Raw genomic sequence first — 21,171 nt, 5'->3', positions numbered from 1 at the left:
TTACTAATAGGTCATGTTTAAATTATATAAACTATTTAACTATAGATCCAAATGGTAATTTTAAAGCCAAAGATAATAAATTACTCTCACAATTAATTCCCCCACAGATGCAATACTCTGAGAAAAGGGACTAGAAGAGAATTACAAGTTCAGATTTCTTTACCTAGAAATGTATGATTATCAGCCCATTCATTCCAACTCCAAAGCCTTCCAACGTTAAGTGAGGAAATAGGGCATAACTGGTAGTAAAGGGATATAATCATCAAAGCAACTTTTTCTTACCTATCCCTGTCCCTTCCCAATTACAATGGTCCTTTCTCTTGTTGTTGTTAGGTGCATGGAGTCGGTTCCCCATGTACAACAGAATGAAACAGTACCCAGTCCTGCACCCATCCTTGCAATCCTTGCCTGAGCCCATTGTTGCAGCAACTCTGTCCGTCCGTCTTGTTGGGGATTTACCACTTTTTCACTGACTCTCTACTTTATCAAGCATGATATCCTTCTCCAGGGACTGGTCCCTTTTGATACATGACCAAAGTATAAGAGATGAAGTCTTGGCATCCTCAATTCTAAGGAACATTTTAGCTATACTTCTTCCAAGACAGATTTATTTGTTCTTCTGAAAGTCCATTGTATATTCAATATTCTTTGCCAACACCATTATTCAAATGCATCAATTCTTCTTTGATCTTCCTTATTCGGTGTCCAGCTTTCACATGCATATGAAGCAACTGAAAATGCCATGGCTTGGGTCAGGTGCACCTTGGTCTTCAGAGTGATATCTTTGCTCTTTAGCACTTTAAAGTGGTTTTTTTGCAGCAGATTTGCTCAATGTGATATATCATTTGATTTCTTGACTACTGCTTCCATCAAGAAATCAAATGATGTCCTCTCCGTGGCCCTGGATAAAATTTCAGACTCTTGCTCCATGGCATTTCTGCATATTCTAGGTAATATGGAGTCCCTGGATATTGTAAATGGTCAGTACCTTCAGCTGCTAACCAAAAGGCTGGAGATTCGAGCCCACCCAGAGATGACTCGGAAGAAAGGCCTCGCTGTCTACTTCTGAAAAATCAACAATTGAAAACTTTATGGATCACAGTTCTACTCTGACACACATGGAGTCACCATGAGTCAGAATTTACTTCACAATAACTGGCTTTTAGGTAATTCAGTCTTCTATGGTCAAATTGCAAATAAGATGCACTAGAGCTCTGGTGGTGCAGTGCCTAAGGCATTTGACTGCTAACCAGAAGGTTAATGGTTCAGACTCACCAGCTGCTCTGTGGAAGGAAGATGAGGCAATCTACTTCTGTAAAGATTTACTGCCTTGGAAACCCAATAGGGATCCCTATGGGTCAGAATTGACTCCATGGGAGTGAGTTTAGTTTTATTATTATTATTATTATTATTATTATTATTATTTGGTTTAGCCTCAGAAATAATCAAAACTGCAAACATAACTTAAATGTAACACTCCCCCTCTCCATCACCACTACCAGCTCCCAGCTAAGACCTCCTTCTTGATGCTTGCTACTGTGGAAAGAGCAGCAATCCTTTCTCTTTCCCTATGGGAATGATTCTTCTCCTTCCCCAGCTTGCTAAGTCTGTTTCTGACCCAGTCACGCTGAAGTGTAGAGAGGAGAAATGGGGGATAAATATCATCACAGTTTACTGAACTGTTTGACGATGACTTCTGGGCCAGCAGATGGTACAAGCCACTGCTTGGAAGCACTTTCATGAGTTCTTTGGCAGCCCAGTTGGGACCTTCCATTGTCACTTCTTGTGATAGGGGCAGTGTGTTTTCTTCCCCCTGCCCACTCCCTTCTCAGAGACAGGTTTTTCTCAAAACCCACTCCTCAAAGCTTTGTGTCGCAGAGCCCTTTCCCGAGGGGTCCTCTGGGACAGGATTTTAAATGGTTCCAACTTCATTCCTGCCCTGCTCACAGTGGAACCATAGCTAACCTGAATGCTGTGCACTCAAAGTCTCTTTCTCTTTCTCTCCCTCTTCTTCTTCCTCTCCCTGTCTTTCTCTCTTTTTACCACTCAGCTCAAAAGTCACAGCTTCTCACTTTCAGATTCCTCCCCAGATTTGAGGAGACATGTTACTTTTGTTAAGTTTGAGGTGAAAAGAAAACTCCTCATGCCCCACCCATAATTTTTAAACTTCTTTCGATGTCTACCCTCATTATGGGTGTCTGAGTTCTGTAATTATATTCAGAAATTTCCTTTGTAAATTCTGTATGTGGTCTAGTACCCCCTTTGGAATGCAGCACCAATTGAACTTGATGCCACTATGGAAACTTCCAACCTAGCATTCCATTACAAGACAAGGAAAATTTGATTATTATTCATGGTAAAATACTGTTTACTGTTTTCTAAGGCAAACATGGTGAGGTTAAAACACTTAGAATAGTTCAAAAGTGCCTTTGAAACTCAGTGCAAATGTGCAGGAGTTACCAAACAAATATAAGAGCAAGATGAAATTATGAATGAACATTTATTGTACACCTATTTGGTTGATAAAGCACAGTGCTAGGTGCTGTGCATACATAATTTTATTTAGTCCTCAGAATAACCTTATAAAGAGTACATTATTATTCCCATTTTACAGATGAAAAGACTGAGTATTTATAAGATGAAGTAAATCACCAATAAATGGCATTGCCTGGATTTGAACCAGGCTTCTGATTCTAAGCCAGTGAAGAATACTTTTCTTCTAACATATCTCAAACTATATTAAGGAGAAATATCTTTAGTGGCTTTTAAGAAGCTTTTAAGGGTGAGGATTATTTTTATTGTTGTTATTGTTATTTTTATGACATCAGTTTTAATGCAAATTATTTTTCTTATAATGTGATAGAAGTGACATTGTAAAGATCCTCATACCTCCAATTTTTTATTTTGTGTGAGTGTGTTTCTAAAGTTAAATCCAAACAGAAGAATACCCAGCAGGGATCCTAATTCTCACTGACAGTGAAAAACATCAAATCAGTGGGTATTCTCAGGTAATATAAGCATTAAAATGTACGCTTTAAAAAATTCTTTCTCATAGATGGTCATTAAACAAATGTGTGTCATCCACTTCTTACAAGTTACTCTAAGATAATTTGTCTCATGTCCTAGGCTTCAGTGACGCCACCTTAAGTACACTCACTCAAAAAATTCACTGCCTTCCAGTTGATTCTGACTCATAGTGATGCCCATTGGGTTTCCAAGGCAGTTAATCTTTATGGAAGTAAATTGCCCCATCTTCCCTCTGTGGAGATGCTAATGGGTTTGAACCACCAACCTTCTGATTAGCAGTCAAATGCCTTAGGCCCTGGGTCACCAGAGCTCCTTATTTAGGCATACTACTGCTCTGGTAGCATAGTGGCTAAGACACTTGCCTGCTAACCAGACGGCTGGCGGTTCAAACCCACCAGCCACTCCTCGGAAGGAAGGTTGGGCAATCCTACTTCCGTAGTGATACTGCCTCGGAAACCCAAGGAGGGGTCGCTATGAGTCGGGGCCGACTCGACGGCACATAACAACAACAACAACAACAACAACTATTCCCTATTTCCATACCCTACCAGACATTCTTTATCAATCATTGATCATGGCTAATTTTCTTCCTGAATCCTGGAACCTCCAGAGACCCAGAAAGCCACAGCCAATTCATTGGCATTGTCTGCAAGACTAAACCTATTTGTCCTTGATTTGGAGTCCCTGCGTTGTGCAAATGGTTAATGCACTGGGCTGCTAACTGAAAGTTAGAGGTTTGAGGCCACCCAGAGCTTCAGAGAAGAAAAACTTGGCAGTCTACTTCCAAAAACCTTTGGGGCCACTGGAATATTTCCAGCCATTGAAACACTTATGGGGCACAGTTGTACTCTGATACACACGGGCTCACCATAAGTCACAATCAACTCTATGGCACCAGTTAACTGGGCCTTGATTTAGTGTCTTCCTTTAATTGATCTCTTTCATCTGCTTATCTTCATGCTTTTACCATTCTCTGATTGGATTCTCTGCTAATATCCCTTCCAACATTCACAATTCTCGTGTTCTCCACCTTGAACATAGAAAAATACAATAAGGCACTAGATAGTCTTAGAAAAATAAACTTTACTTACTTTTCTAAATAAATAAATGTATTCTCCTACCTTTCCTAGAATCAACATCTAACTTAAACTGCCAAAGCAACCCTAAGTGCATAGCCTTTAGTTTTGTTTCAGTTTCCTGGGGCTGCCGTAAGAAAATACCACAAGGTGGATGGCTTTAAAGAACAGAAATGTACTCTCTCACAGTCCTGGAGCCTAGAAGTCCAAATCAGGGTGTCAGCTGTGTCAATCATTCTGGGGGCTTTAAAAGAGGTACTGTTCCATACCTTTCTTATTTCTAGTGGCTGCCAGCAATCCTTGTTCTTTTGCTGCTTATAGATGCATCAGCCTCCATCATTACATGGTGTCAGTTTTCCACCTATGACTCTGTTTTCATGTTTATTGTTCCTTTTTATAAGCTATCGCTCAGAAAGCATTAGGACTTACCCTAACACCAGGTTAACTCCATCAAGTTGATTCCAACTCATAGCAACCCCCACTGGGTTTCCAAGGCTGGTAAATTTTTATGGAAGTAGATTGCCCCATCTTTCTTCCATAGAGTGGCTGGTGGGTTTGAACCACCAACCTTCTGGTTAGTAGTCAAATGCCTTAGGCACTGAGCCACCAGAGCTTGTTAGCCCTCCCACACACACTCTAGTAAAGCTTAACCAATAATATCTTCAAAGAAAGATCCTGTTTCCCCAAACAAAGTCACATTCACAGGTATAGGGGTTAGGACTTGAACATATCTTTTTGGGGTACACAGTTCAGCCCATAACAAACCTTAAGCCTGGGTACAGAGTTTAGATGAATGTATTATATAAAGAAGATAAAGCTATCACTAGGAGAAGGAGAGCAAAGTGGCTGTGGCCAGACCAGGAAGGAAGCGAAAGGTGATTGGCCATTTCCCTCTGGTGATAGCTCACCACCAGCTCTTCACCTCTCAGATGCTATCAGTTCTTTGTTCAAGAATGGACAAGGTGATGCTATGTTAACAAAAGCCTCTTGACCAAAAAGTGCTGAGGTTACACAAATATTTGAAAAAGAATTGTCCCTGCTGATAGATTGAAAGACTTGAGGAATTCACTGATTTACAGCATTGGCGGGTTTCCTTCTCTTAAAGATATGTGCAACAAAATTACTTGTCAATTTGACACCTGCAATCCCATTCTCTGTAGCAGAGTTTAACAGCATGTCATAGGCTATTATGACATGTGGTCCATCAGACCACTTGTTTGGGAGCTCTGGGCTTCTGTGAATCCACCCTCAGACTGCTGCTAATGACATCTCTGGGTGGCAGTGAATAAATTCAGAGCATTTTACCCTCCATCAAGGAGCCCTCTTGCTGCCATGCTTAAGTCCTTGACTGCTAACTAGAAGACCGGTGGTTCAAACCCATCAGCCACTCTATGGGAGAAAGATGTGTTAGTCTACTTCTGTAAAGATTTACAGCCTTAGAAACCTTACAGCATTGCTGTGAGTTGAAATTGTTTTGACAGCATTAGGTTTGTTTTTCATTTTTCCCTCCATCTGTCAAAATTCATCCCTACTGAATGAACACTTCAACAAGACTGAGGTCTATAGGGACATTGTAAAGACAACCTAGTAACTCAAAGGCATATGTGGCTCTGAATTCCTAGGCTTTGCTTTAATCACAAAATTATCTTTATTGTGAATTTAGTAATAATTGCTGCTGAATTAATGATTGTGACATTTATTTGTAAGCCACCCAAAATCTTAGAGGAATAGGGATATTTTAAATAGTCATTTTTAATATTTTTTTTAGTTATTCTTGCAACACATTAACTTTATTCCTCGGTTGTAGTTTATGCTTTTAACCTATCTAAGGAAAGAGACAGGTAGACATGAAGAGCAACAACCAAGTAAGTCCCCTGTCAGATAGGCTGGAATTCTTTAGGCCACAAATTATCATTACAATACCAGTATGAGTCTCTGCCTGGTTAAAGAATTCATCAGACATGAATCATTACTGTTGGAGAGTCAGGGCAAAGACATAGAGGATCATTGCAAATGATGCCTGAGCTATTTGCCATGAGATTGATGGGGCAATAACTTCAATCAAAAATTTCTAATATTGCAACCTAGGCATATAGTAGATAGTGCTTTTTGAATTGAAGTGCAAGTCAACGAATTAGGTAACCCAGATGTCAAGGATTCATTGAGGCATTTTGCATCACACTTGGACACCTACAATAGCATTCTAGCTACTGATGTCCTGGTCTGTGGTCTCTCTTCTATTGCCATCCATTCTATCCACTTTGTCACTCTCATACCAGAAATAGCTTCATTCAGCATCACAACTCCCCATTCTAAAACCCCTTATCATTCCCCTTGGGCTGTATGGAATTGGCCCTTCCATGCTGAACTGTTGCTCTTCCACCATCTCTACCCTCTCTTGTATCCAAACTGGCAACTCAGCATCCCCCATGTTTCTCACCTTTAGCCTAGATATTGTTTGGAATGATTTCTCTGACAAATCCCACCCAACTCTAAAACCTTGCTCAAACTCCATTTCTTCTGTGAAATAACCTAATCACTCCTGCCTTTCTTCCCCTAATCACTCCTTCATTCCCAATATTCTTTGGAGTACTCACCACGTGGGTAGAGAGATTTTTTTATCAGCTAGTCTTTGGCTCTTGATTGAAGCTTGTCATTTCTTCTTTTGGATTGTTAACATCTTTACATGTGATGTGTCTGTTTTATCATGCCCTTCCATGTCCCTAATGCATCTTCTTGGTTTTCTCATAGCACATGATGTAGTAACTTATGTAAGGAAGGGTCTGCAAGTATTAATTGCTCTGTCCAGTCCCCAGCATTGTAGAAGAACTTATATCTGTGTTGAGTATTTAATGATTTGAGCGGAAGTCATTGACTAGTTGTCTTGTTTTCTTGGCAATGTGTCCTCATATCAGGACTTCTCCTAGTCCAAAATCCCTAGCTCTTGGAGCTAGGAGGAGTCCATGAGTGGTGCAAACAGCCAATGTGATCAGTTGCTAACTTAAAGGTTGGAGATTCAAGTCCACCAGAGATACCTTGGAAGAAAGGCCTGGTGATCTACTTCTGAAAAATCAGCCATTGAAAGCCCTGTGGAGCACAGTTCTGCTTTGACACACATAAAATCTCCATAAATTGGAGTCAACTCAACAGAAATTGATTTCCTTTTGTTTGGGGAGTCAGGAACTCAAACTTTAAAAGCTGAGACAACTGTCTCAGAAGCATCCTCTTTCAACAGTTGCCCTCAAATCAGAGATCCCCTAAAGCTTTGTCAAATCTCAGTTTTAATTCCCTGACTGAATTCAAATATGTAGAGATGCAAATGCTTCCCTATATCAAAAGGCCTTTAACTGAAAATACTATTCCCATAGCTAAAATTGACAACTTTTCATAAGAGAATTTCAGACCTTTTCTTGGCTCTTCTCTTCCTCTTGCTGCAATCTCTTTGAAGTCAGAGTCCTCGGAGGAGTTTCAGTGAGATCTGTGGAAGTGCTAAGAGGAATAAGAACCAGCCTAAGTGAAACAGGCACATCATTGAATTTTTAGACAACCCAGTGTGACATAATCTCTATCCTTCAATGAACAGAAGCAAATTAAAACCAGTGTGTTGTGATACATCGAGGAATATTATAAAACTCCCCACAGTGCACTGCCAATTTCTGACGTTGAGATACTGATACCAACTCACCTGAAATGCAAACACAACCACTGCCGTGGAGTCGGCTCCGACTCATAGCAACCCCTCCTTGGGTTTCCGAGGCAGCATCACTATGGAAGTGTGCACAACATTCCTTCCGAGGAGTGGCTGATGGGTTTGAACCACGAACCTTCTGGTTAGCAGTCAAATGCCTTAGGCACTATGCCGCCAGAGCTCCTCATCTCACTTGAAAGGGAAACAAAAATGAAAAATCCATAATTTCACAGAAGGCTCCCTGACTTTAGAATCTCTCCTGATCCCACCCTTACCTCATACCCCCAAACTCTCTTTGCTGAGGGTTTTTTTTAGTAATGCCATTACATATTTCTCTAGCTCTGATATTAGTGTTATCTTATCCTAGTTAAGTGATGCAAAGACCTACAAGAGAAGAGAAGCAATGTGCAAATGGACATAAGTGGTGCCATGTTTTAGTAATGTCACATCACAGTGCTGAGAAGCAAGGTGATACTTAAAAGAAGAGGCTGGTGAGTTGCTAGTGTTTGCCTGCTTTCTTTCCACCCAGAAAGTTGGCACAGCATCTCATTACCAACGAAAACAGCACAGACTGATGTCAATCTTCTGCGGCTCAAATGCAGCTTTCTTCATCACCGGAGTGTTCTGTAACTGTCATGTGCCATGCCTCCCTCTGAAACATCCTCTCAGGTGCCTAAACACGCTGAAATCCTGCCTAAAATAAAGTCCACGACCCTACCATGTAAATGAATCTAGGTTCTTCCACAGGCTTTCAACCCAAGCCAATCAGATGAAGCAGGGCTTTTAAGTCTCAGAATCTAGGGAAAGCCAGGCTGGGTGAGTTAACTGTCAAGTTTTGTGGGCATGTGGAGAAAGCAGAATTGTCCAATGTAGGCATTCTCCTATCCTCTTTTACATTGCTTGTGGCATTATTCAGGATTCAAACCAGCCTTTGAATCCTGATCTGTTTAATGCAAGACCACTCATCAATAAAGTACTTATGAGCTCTGATCTATTGATGTGGACTCCTCCTGACCTTACTCACATGGGTGGGACATGCTTGTTGCTGATGCTGCTGGACAGACACCACAGGCTTGCTCAGTGCAACTGTGGGCTACAAACTCCCAACGGGACTGCTGACCACTCTCCCAGTAATTACTTGACCTATATCAACATCCATTGTCAATTGCCATTGATAACTGATACTCACATAGTTCCTCCATTAGTGCCATCCCACAGAGCTTTTGTGGTGGCAGCAACTGCCAAGTGAGGAGGGGGTGATTTCTCTGGCATGATCTTTGTCACTAAGCAGTATGTTCTTGCAGTTGTCCTGGGATCCAATTTGCATCTGACAACTGAGTCTAGAAACCATTCATTCATTCCAAAAATGTTTATTGAGACACTATTTTCAACGCCTTGCTTAGGGTACTATGTTGTTGTTGTTGTTGTTGTTGTTGTTATGTGCCGTCAAGTCGGATCCAACTCATAGCGACCCCTCCTTGGGTTTCTAAGGCAGTATCACTATGGAAGTAGATTGCCCCATCTTCCTTCCGAGGAGTGGCTGGTGGGTTTGAACCGCCAGCCTTCTGGTTAGCAGTCAAGTGCCTTAGGCACTACGCTACCAGAGCTCCCTGGGTACTATGGGGATAGAAAATGAAATCATTTATCATCCCAGTGTGGTGGGAGATTGCAAAAGGAATTGTATGACTTTACTAGGAGTTGGCCCTTTCCAATGCCCTCCATGCAATGGGACTCAGGTGCCATAATGGAAAAGCAGGAATTTGAGGGTCAGCCAGATCAGCTTGTTGTTGTTCTTATGTGCCATCGAGTCAATTCTGATCTATAGTAACCCGATGGGATAGAGTAGAACTGCCCCATATAGTTTCCTAAGCTGTCATTTTTATGGGAGCAAATTGTCTGGTCTTTTAGAACTGCCAGTCTTTCCGTTAGTGGCCAAGTGCTTCACCACTGTGCCACCAGGGCTCCTGTGTTCCACCTTACAGGCTGAATAACTTTAGCCAAGTCACTTAACTTCTCTGAGGCCCCATTTTCTTTCTTTCTTTTCTTTTTCTTTACTGACAACACAGTATAGTACATGCAAGAGGATTCATCTTTATTGTCTGTACCTCCCATGTACCTGTCTATGTCTTCAATTTTCTTATTTTTTTTTTTTAATAAAAGTTTTATTCTCTTGCATTGGGGGTTCACAGTGAATATCACAAAACAGAATGTCTGCGGATGGCATAGTACCTAAGACATTTGACTGCTAATCAGAAGGTTGGCGGTTCAAACCCACCAGCCACTCCATGGAAGGAAGACTGGCCAATCTACTTCTGTAAAGATTTACCACCTTGGAAATCCAAAGGGCATTGCTGTGAGTCAGAATTGACTCAATGGCAGTGAGTTTATTTTGTTTTGGTTTAGTTTTTGGTATGGATTGTTGAATAGAAAACCAATTTTTTCTGTAAACTTTCACCCAAATCACAATTTAACAAAAAATTAAATAAATAAATGGAGCTCCCTAAATAAATGGAGGTTTTACAAATATCTACTTCATAAAGTCAATGTAAGAATATAGAGTGAAATCATCTCTTATATGGAAACATCTGCTGAGGTGGTGGCATAGTGCCTAAAGGCATTCGACTGCTAACTAGAAGGCTGATGGTTCAAAGCCACCAATCACTCCTCAGAACAAAGATTGGGCAATCTACTTCTGTAGTGATACCGCCTTGGAAACCCCCGCTATGAATCAGATCCAACTCCATGTCAGTAAGTTTGTTTCTTTGGCGTTTTTTTTTTTTTTTTTTGGTAGGCCTTAGTGGTCCCTGGGCTACATTACCTCAGCACATGTCTGGGAGGCTTCCCTTGAAGTCAAAAGCCAAGTGGAGCTGCTTAACCATCCTACAGTATGTGGAAGGGAATGTGTCACACAGCAATCTCCATGACTCCCCATCAGGGTACTCCACACATCCGGAAGCATAGTTTCTTACAGATTAAGTTAACACTGACAATGTAGGTATACTGGTCTCTGTTTCCATATGTTTTAGACACTCTATACATTGGCTGCCCCACCATGCTCCCTTTCTCTTTAGCACAGTAATAGGGTCCAGGTAGGCCACTCCTGCTGACTTTCCACACAATTCATTCATTGAGACCAAAGGCTAAAACCAGTAGCCATTTGAACCCATGGTGACCCCATGTGTTTCAGAAGTAAACTTTTGGTTTAGTAGCTAAGAGCTTTACCATGTGCACCACCCAGGATCTCCTGAAGACAGCAGAGAAGAGCCTGTACTGCCAATTGAACCACTAACCTTTAGACCTCAGTTTAAAACACGTCATTAAAATTGACTTTTCTGATTTCAATCCTCAGTACTCATTTCGCTTCTATTTCAAGTGTTTTAAAGATTTGTGTATAATCCTAATTCTGCCCAAGCCGTTAGAAAGCCTGAGTTCCTTGACAAATGTTATACAGCAAGCAGGTGGCACAGCTGGGAAAGGAATCTCAATTCTCTGACTGCACAGCCCAGACTCTCAAACACCATGAAGATGCTAGTGCTTAACAGAGCCCTAATCTACTGGGAAGTCCCTTGGTGATACAAATGATTAACATGCTCAGCTGATAATCTAAATGTTGAAAGTTCAAATCCAACCAGAAGTGCCTCAGAAGAAAGGTCTGGGGATCTATTTTTGAAAAAAAAAAATAGCCACTGAAAACTCCATGTAGCGCAGTTCTACTCTGACACACATGGAGTCCCCATGAGTCAGAATCAACTCCATGGCATGGTTTTCTGGTAATCCTGTTGGGGACATCAGGGAGAACTACCCAAAAAAGTTGATCCTTGACCTCGAGAGAGAGCATCATGTTGGTGAAAGGATGGAGGGATGGGAATTGCAGAGGAGAATGCCAGTGGGGGAGCAGATGCAGTGGAGCTCATGGTATGAGGAGCACTGAGGGGATGGTATGTGGCTCCCAGGTAGACGAGGGCCTTGAGTGCCTTAAGGAGTTTTCTTGCTCTCTGGTTCTAAGAAAAAGGAGATGCAGGTGCTGCCCTAGAAGAAACTACATTTATCATATTTTTAAAAGACTTTTTCCCTTCTCTCCTCCACACACACATCTCCATAGCCATTTGCAGATTCTGGTCAGCTTCAGATAGCACCGCCCAGAGACGGGGCTTAGAAATGTCTTCCTGCATTTGCACACAGGTACAAGGCCAGCTCCTCACCTCTTGTCTGTCTCTTGCAGATTATTGGGACCATCCCACTGATGCCTAGTCCAGGGCCATCGGGCCAAGCAGCAAGTGGCACTCAGGGCCTTCAGGTGCAACCAATCACCCCCCAGCTCCTGACGAATGCCCAAGGCCAGATCATCGCCACAGTCATCGGGAATCAGATCCTACCAGTGATCAACACCCAGGGCATCACGCTTTCCCCCATCAAGCCAGGCCAGCAGGTAAAGATGCCATGTCAAAGCAGCTGGGTCTCTGTGGATACCTCTCCTGACTTTCCTTCTTCTACTTAGTCTCCATCAGTGGAAAGTCATTTTTGAATTACAATATTGCTAAGGGGGCAAGGAGGCCACACCTTCTTACCTCCTCTAATACCCCAAGAGGAAGACAGAATCACCATCAGCAGCCCAAGGCCTATTCCTGTGAGGCCAGACATGCTGCCTCCCTCCAGCCCTTTCCCCAACCCTAACACCAACCATTCCTCCCACAGCACCTACCCTCTCTCTGCTGGGTTTGATAATTTGCTACAGTGACCACACAGAACTCACAGATTATGGGGTTTATTAGGGAAGCACCAGGCTACAATTTAAGGTCAGGAAAAACACCCACTATCTGTCAGCCAACAGTCTCTCTCAGGCTCTCTCCCAGCACTGAGTATCTCTCAGTGCCTCTCTCTCTCAGCAATGTGTGTCTCTCAGTGTCTCTTTCTCAGCAGCATGTGTCTCTCAGGAGCATGTTTCTCTCAACAGCATATCCTTCTCAGCCAGGAGTCAGAGACACTTCTTCTGCTCCTAGGAAGGCTCCTTTTGAGCCTGGCAGAGTGGCCAAACTAACCAATCAAAACATCAGAATTCTAAACACCTGAGAGAGAGCAAACTTCCTAGAACATTGCTTTGTGCCACTTGCAACAGAAATACCCCAGGTGGATAACCTTAACAATCAGGAGCTCCTCAGTTGCTCACAGTAAATTCCACCATGGAGTTTACAAAGATTTATGGCTAGAAAAGCTATACCAGGTAATTTACTACACTGCAAATATATTTATCTCACTAATCCTAACCTAGCAATAGTTACAGAAAGGCAGTAGCTTTACTTCCCCCATTCTTACTGAGTATAGATGATAACTAAATGGCTCTCAAATCTAAAAATATTAATATATTACATTATAAACAGAGGCAGTGACTTAAAATTCAATAAAAATCAGTTGCTATTTATCTAGTTTCATGACACTTAATTTTCAGATGATTTTTTAATAGGATAAAGAAGCCAGAGCACTTATATGTCTTATCTTTAAATGAAGAAAATTATTAAGTATCAAGAGGTCACAGGTTGATGCTGCTGAAACTGCTATCCACATATTAAGGAATGTACAACAGGAATTTCTGTGTAGTTGAATTTCCCCAATGCCATGATGATCCAGTTCAGTTTTTCATTCAAATATCAATTGAGTGCCTCCTATGTGTTATGCTAGAGGCTGGGTACAAAGCATTAAAACAGAAAGATATGGTCCCAATTCTAGCTAATTGGTTCATTCAACAAATATTTTTTTATAATCTACTGTATAATAGGCCCTTGCTAAATGCTAAGACAAGAGAAGAAAGAGAAATGATTTTAAGGAGCCCATAGTCTTGTACAGGACAGAGATATATAAACGGAGTCCCATCATACAATAAAGGAGAAAATGTATCAAGTTTTGTGTGAGCACAGAGGTGGGAGGGACTGCATTAGTCAGAGTTCATCATAGAAAAAGAACCAATAAAATATATACATATAAAAAGAGAAGTGGCATCCCTGGATGACAGAAACAGTTAAATGCTCAACTACTAGCCAAAGGGTTGGTGGTTCAAACCCATCAGAAGTACCTCAGAAGACAGGTCTGGTGATCTGCTTCCAAAGGTCACAGACTTAAACACCCTATGGAACAGTTTACTCTGTACACATGGAGGCACCATGAGTCAGAATTAACTCAAGAGCAATAACCAACAACAATAGAAAGATTTATTTTAGGGAATGGGCTCACATGATTGGTGGTGATGGCAAGTCTGAAATCCTTAAGCCAAACAACAGGCTAAAAACCACAGGGTTTCTATGTTCTAGTCTTGAGGCAGAATCTTTCTTCCAGAAAAACTCAGTTTTTGCTCTTAAGGCCATCAACTGATGGATGAGGTGTACCCACTTCTGAAGAGTAATCTATTTAATTTAGGGTCACATGTAAAAACCTTCATAGCAACATCTAGACTACTATTTGACCCCAAAATGGGGCACCATAGTCAGCCAAGTAGACACATAACATTAGCCATCAGAGCAACTAATTCAGCCCAGAGGGTTTTGAGTCTTCACAGTGAAGATGGCTTGGGAGCTCAATCTTGATGGACGAGTAAGAGTTACCCAGGTAAAAAACAGGTTAGCAACATTCCAGGCAGTGAGAACAGCAGGAGCAAAGGCAGAGAAGTGTGAAAAAGGAAGGAGTATTTAAGAAAGAAAAAAGGTCTATGTGATTAGAGCACAGAGGGAGGCAGAGGGCAGTCACCAAGGGCTCCATAACCAAGCTGAAAAAGGAGGGACTTGGTCTCTGTGTGAACTATAACATGATACTTAGCATCTTGGTGCCCCAGTTTCCTAAACTGTAAGATGGGGTACACCAGTACCTACCTTACAGAGTGCTTTTGAAGATTAACTTTAATATACATATGAAGTGGTTATAGTAGTACCTGGCACTGAGTCTGTACTTACATAGTCATGATGATGGTGCTGATGGTGATGATGATGATGATTTACCTGAAGCCCTGGGAATCTATAAGAGGTATTTAAAGAGGGGGATGAAATGTTCAGCTTTATTTTTCAATCAAACAACTCTGGTATCAGTATGTACAATAAACTGAACTAATGAGGCATCTGTTATAAACAAGCCATGTTAGCAAAATACAAACAAAAATTAATGAAAGTGTGTACTAGAAATTGGTCCCAGATAGAATGAGGGAAAAAAGTAGAACAAAACTAAAATTCATTTGGGGGGAAAAAAAAAAAGGCCAAACTTACTGGACCAATAGAGACTAGAGGAACCCCTCAGACGGTTGCCCTGAGATACCATTTAAACTTGGAACTGAAGCCACTCCTGCAGGTCACGTTTCAGCCAACTAACAGATTGACTCATAAAATAAACAATATTATGTGTGAGTACTGTGCTTCTTTAAATAATCATCTATATGAGATCAAATGGTCAATGTTAACCTTAAAGCAAAGATGAGAAAGGTGGAGGGAGCTAGATTAATGGAAACAGAACAATCAGAATGGAAATAATGAGAATGCTGGCACACTGTGAAAAATGTAACCAATGTCGCTAACCAATATGTATAGACTTGTTAAATGGGAACCTAATTTTCTGTGTAAACTTTTACTAATAACACAGTAAAATATTATTTTAAAAAAGAAAGAAAGTATCTAGAAAAGTTCCAGACAAAGGAGGTAGATCTGGAATCATGAGCATATATGTAGGAGCTGAAACCATAAGAACAAGCAAGATATCTAGAAAAGGTATGAGGAACAAGGGAAGAACAAGGAATAGTCCTGGGAAACACCATCTTCTAATGGATGGATAAGGAAGGGAGACAGATTGTAGGAGAAGAACTCAGAGTGAGGTAACCTAGCATCCAAGGGAAAAAGAGTTTCAACAATTAGGAAGTGGACCACAATGTCATATGCTGCAGGGATAAAATCACATAAACCAATGGAAAAACATCAATTCCTCTGTTTCTTTGTTGTAGTTTTTTAAAGCTTGAGTCATCAAAAATAGTTACAATGGTATAATGACAGGGAACAACCAGAAATTCAAGCCTGATTCAGAAGATGGCATAGAGTAAGGTATATCATTGCTGATGTCAGATGGACCTTGGCTGAAAGCAAAGAATACCAGAAAGATGTTTACCGCTGTCTTGTTGCCTATGTGAGGGCATTCGACTATGTGAATCATAACAAATTATGGATAATACTGCAAAGAATGGGAATTCCAGGACACTTAATTGTGCTCATGAGGAACCTGTACATAGAAAAAGAAGCTGTTGTTCAAACAGAACACGGGAATACTGCATGGTTTAAAATCAGGAAGGGTGTGTGTCAGAGTTGTATCCTTTCACCATATCTATTCAATCTGTATGCTAAGCAAATAATCTGAGAAGGTGGACTATATGAAGAACGTGCCATAAGGCTTGGAGGAAGACTTATGAACAACCAGAGATATGCAGATGACACAACATTGCTTGCTGAAAGTGAAGATGACTTGAAGCACTTACTGATGAAAATCAAAGACTACAGTCTTCAGTATGGGTTATACTTCAACATACAGGAAACAAAAATCCTCACAAGTGAACCAATAAGCAACATCATGATAAATGGAGAAAAGATTGAAGTTGTCAGGAATTTCATTTTGCTTGGATCCATGTACATGGAATAAGCAGTCAAGAAATAAGACAACGTATTGCACTGGGCAAATCTGCAAAAGACCTCATTAAAATGTTAAAGAGCAAAAATGTCACTTTAAAGATAAAGATATGCCTGACTCAAGCCATGGTATTTTCAGTAGCCCATATGCATGAAAGCCGGACAATGAATAAGGAACAGCAAAGAACTGGTGCATTTGAATTGTGGTGTTGTTGAAAAACACTGAAAATGCATGGACTGCTAGAAGAACGAACAAATCTGTCTCGGAAGAAGTACAGTCAGAATGCTCCTTACAAGTGAGAATGGATAGACTTCATCTCATGTACTTTGATCATATTATCAGAAGGGACCTGTCCCTGGAGAAGGAGATCATATTTGATAAAGTAGAGGGTCAGAGAAAAAGGGGAAGACACTCAATAAGATGGATTGACTCAGTAGCTGCAATGATGGGCTCAAGCATAGCAAGGATTGTGAAGATGGCACAAGACTGGACAGTGTTTCATTTTATTGTACGTAGGGTCTCCGTGAGTTGGAGCTGACTCAACGGCACTTAACAGCAACAACAACAAGGGAGATGGGATAAGGATCTGCATTAAATGTCACAGATTTCATCAATGCCATGAAGATCCAGTTCATTTTTTATTGAAGTATTAATAGTTAGCTATGTTATGCTAGAGGCTGGGTGTAAAGCACTGGAAAAGAAAGACATGGTCCCTCACCACTTGGTTCTATGTGAGTGTCCTGAAAGAGGACCTCATCCAGCAAGGGAATTGGCACCAAGAAACATGGAGCCAGGTCTGAACACACCTTGCAGAGGAGGAAGCCTACCATCTCACTACCTCTGATTGTTCTCTAGCCTGTGGAGCCAAAATTCAAAGCCACCCTCTTCTCCCTCAGCTTTAGCCCAAGCAGTGGTGAAAACCAAAAAAACTGTTGTTTTCAAGTCAATTCAAAGTCATGGAGACCTCATGTATGTCAAGGCAGAACTGTACCCCATACGGTTTTTAATGGCTAATTTTTCAGAAGTAGATCATCAGGCCATTCTTCTGAGGTATTTCTGAGTGAACTTGAACTTCCAACCTTTCAGTTAGCAGCCAAATGCTTTAACCATTTGCACCACCCAGGGACTCCAGGCAGTGAGGCAGTTCCTGCCAACGTATCATAAAGGACTCTCCCCTCCTCTCTTCAGATGGCTTATTTCTTATACTATTTATAAGTTTCCACTGGATTCTTTTACCTTCTAAATGGTTTCCCAAAAGAAGCAAGATTCTCTCTTTCATTGGTTTTTAAAATACTAGTTTTATCTGTTCAAGTGATCTCTAGGCGGGGAATGGGGAGATCAGCCTCTTTTAGTACAGTCTCCTAAAAACTATTTCTGTCAGCAAAGCCAAGTTGTAAATTGCTGAAAAGGTAATGAATTAATTAGAAATCATTAGCATTTAATACAAAGCAGCTCTCACTCTCACCTGGAATATCAGAGACAGATGTGTGGGTGATAGACTGTTGCTGTTACATAAAATCACAGCTCTGTGTAGGAGGAAGGGCCTAACTAAGAAATGGCAGATATGAGGCAAGCATGGTGCCACTCCTCAAAACCTTGTCCTCAATCGACATCATTAACCCATTTCCACAGACTCTCTCATGAGCCCAAAGGCATCCCAGAAGTTTTCTTATAGCACCTGTTAATCCTCATTATGATTTCAGGACCAACATAATACACACACTCCCTTGTGAGTCTAACTACACTTACCATCCTTCTCACTGAAGAATTGAAGATCTAGTGACTGGGAAGAAACAGCCAGTCTCTAGGGGGTGTACCTTGCAAATCCAACTCATGTCAGCTACAACCAACATTGAACTTATCCACTTAGAAAATCTGTCTGTCAGTGGAAATGCCTCATTTTATGTCTCATTCTGGGTTTTTCCAAGTGGTAACGACTGATTCAGGCTGGGCCTGAGAAGGGAAGTTGATTTTTAAAATGTGGTTAAGCTAATAGGAGGTCTGGTAGCATAATGCCTAAGGCACTTGACTGATAACCAGAAGGCTGGCAGTTCAAACCCACCAGTCAGTCCTTGGAAGGAAGGTTGGACAGTCTTCCAGAGAGTGGGGGCTCCCGTCACCTGTGCGTGTGCACATATCTCTCATGACTATGTGTGCCGAGAGAACCCCAGGGCCCAGCGGGAAAGAGTCATAGGAGAATATTCTGAATCCCCAGACCACAGCAGGAACAAACAACAGAGCCCTTGCCCACCCTTTGGGCAAGCTCACCCCTTGCCAAAACCCATGCCAGTCGTCTACCCCAGACCCAGAAAAAATCAAAGGAAATGAGCATGAATCTGGTCAGAAATGTGAAGGAAAATGGTGAGAATAAATGAATGCTCTCATTTCTTGGCATCCGCTCTGGTAGAAACCCCCTGGCACATGTAGTAAAGTTCACAAGGTGAATAAATTGGCAAAAGATGAGCAAGTCTGAGTCCCTGCTATAAAAACTGTGACTCTGAGAACAGCATGTCATAAAATTCCCAGAGCCAAAAATAAAAAGCTCAGAGCTAGAGGTATAAGGATATTGCTCTTCATTTTTTTCTTTAAATATTACCATTTACATTGAAGAAATATAATATGGACTACTACTTAAAAAAATAAAGGATTTCTGCTGTACAGTAGAGAAGTTTCTCAATTCATTTCTTCATGTGATTTATGACAAGTGCTTGATTTCACAGAAGCATAGTTCCAACAATGAAATGAGTTACAAATTACAGACACAGAGAGTTCCCTAACTCACAATCAGAAGGAAGCCCACTTTCATGGTGTGAACTACAGAGCTTCCTGAACAGACGACATACAGTGATGTTTAAGTTTAATTAAAAATAGTTACAGCATTGATTTAATTCTAATGTACCATCAATTATCAAAAGAGGGAACAAATGAATCTTAGAAGAAATACAATTAGAATGTTCCTTAGAAGTAAGGCTGGCGATACTTCTCACTTACTTTGGACATGTCATCAGGAAAGACCAATTGCTAGAAAAGGACATCATGTTTGGTAAAGTAGATGGTCAGTGAAAACGAGGGAAACCCTCAATAAGATAGACTGACACAACAGCCACAATTATGGACTCAAACATACAAATGATTATGGAGATGCCACAGGACCCAGCAATGTTGTGTTCTGTTATATATAAGATCACCATGAATCAGAGCTGAATAGAAAGTGACTAACAAGAGCAACCACTAATTAAAACCCAAACCACTGCCATCGAGTCAATTCTGACTCATAGTTGACCCTTTTTGGATAGAGTAGAACTGCTCTGTAGGGTTTCCAAGGCTGTGAATCTTTATGGAAGCAGACTACCTCATCTTTCTCCCATGGAGCATCTAGTAGGTTTGAAGTGCCAACCTTTTTGTTAGCAGCCAAATGCTTTAACCACTGTGCCAACTAGAGCTTCTTCTGTAATTAAGAGCCTGAATAAAATCTAAGGGTGTCAGCCAATCTTGACGATGATTTATCTTTTCAATGATGAAAGATTGGAAAGAATGTGTGTTTTGATTACTTCTAGTGCTGCTCTAACAGAAGTGCCACAAATGGGATGGTTTTAACAAATAGGAGATGTATTCTATTACAGTTTAGGAGGCTGGAAGTCCGAGTCCAAAGTGCCATGATCTAGGAGCTGGGTGAAAGCCCCTTGACCTTGAGCTTCAGTTTTCCCTCTTGTTCCCAGCCCACTAAAGTTGGAGGCTTTCTTCATTCAGTCAGCTGCTGGATGCTGAGGCTAACAAACCCAAGGTCAACAAGTAAAAAGACACAGTCCCAATGTTACCAAACAACACAGCAGGCCACTAATTCAAGTCCAGAGACAGTCCCAAGATTGGAAAGAAACATGACAGGCTCCTAAATGAAGACATGGCTACATGCAAGGTTCAAGAGTGCCATAAAGCTACAGACCATTCCTACAGCTTTTCCTTATATGCTGGAAGCAGACCACATCCCTAAGGCAGCTACTTGGCCACTCACAGTAGATTCCACCATGGAGATGATTACCAGTCTCATCATGGGGAATACTACATCCACCTCCCCAGACACTCAAAACCAGGCCCAGCCAAGATGACACATAACCTTAACTATTACAATGTGCAAAGTTACCATCTGAGATACAAATAACATTAAAAAGAAAAAATTCACCAGGATCCTTTAGCCTTAGGTACAGCTTCTACAGTATCACATCAGATCCTTGGTAAACAACGCAAGAAAATAAAAGTCAGAAAAACACTAGATTTCAAAAACAAAAACAAAAAAAGGTAAGGATCTCCCTGCTTATTAAAAAAAAAAAAAAAAGATGGATAGATGGATAGACATCGGGATGAAGTGGGAATGGAGCTGTTGCATTGAGTTAAATTGTAGTCAATGTCACAATACAAAATATATGTGAACTGCTGTATGGAAAGTGAATTTGCTCTGTAATTTTCACCCAAATCACAATTTTAAAAAAATCTGCTTAATACAAAAATATTGGCTGGAGCTTGAAAGTAAACTTTTGTTTCCTCCATGAAATTCTACCACTACCATGGTGGCTTATGGTAAATTCTCCCCAAAGTCGCTCTTATTACCCTGTGAATATGAATTTGAGATTTCTTCATAAGCTGCCCAAGACATCATTTCATTCTTGTTTTGACTAAATCCTTGCAAGAATTTACTGGGGTTGTTTAGGAAAAATTTGAGAGAAAAATTATTGCAACTTT

General features: G+C 41.0%; 1 protein-coding gene across 1 annotated transcript in view; it reads left to right on the top strand.

Annotated features, from left to right (window-relative positions):
- The window catches only part of POU6F2 (POU class 6 homeobox 2), a 728,490-nt gene that overhangs the window by 675,502 nt on the left and 31,817 nt on the right, over window positions 1-21,171 (top strand). Inside the window, exon 7 of the mRNA XM_042783132.1 lies at window positions 12,014-12,220. Coding sequence (XP_042639066.1) covers window positions 12,014-12,220 — 207 coding nt within the window. The remainder of the gene's footprint in view (window positions 1-12,013; window positions 12,221-21,171) is intronic.

Source organism: Orycteropus afer, unplaced genomic scaffold (genome assembly GCF_000298275.1).
Source record: "Orycteropus afer afer isolate SDZICR_OR568_19922 unplaced genomic scaffold, OryAfe1.0 scaffold00690, whole genome shotgun sequence".
Classification (NCBI taxonomy): Eukaryota; Metazoa; Chordata; class Mammalia; order Tubulidentata; family Orycteropodidae; genus Orycteropus; species Orycteropus afer.
The sequence above is the reverse complement of the archived record's forward strand: the minus strand, read 5'-3'. Positions and strand labels throughout refer to the sequence as shown.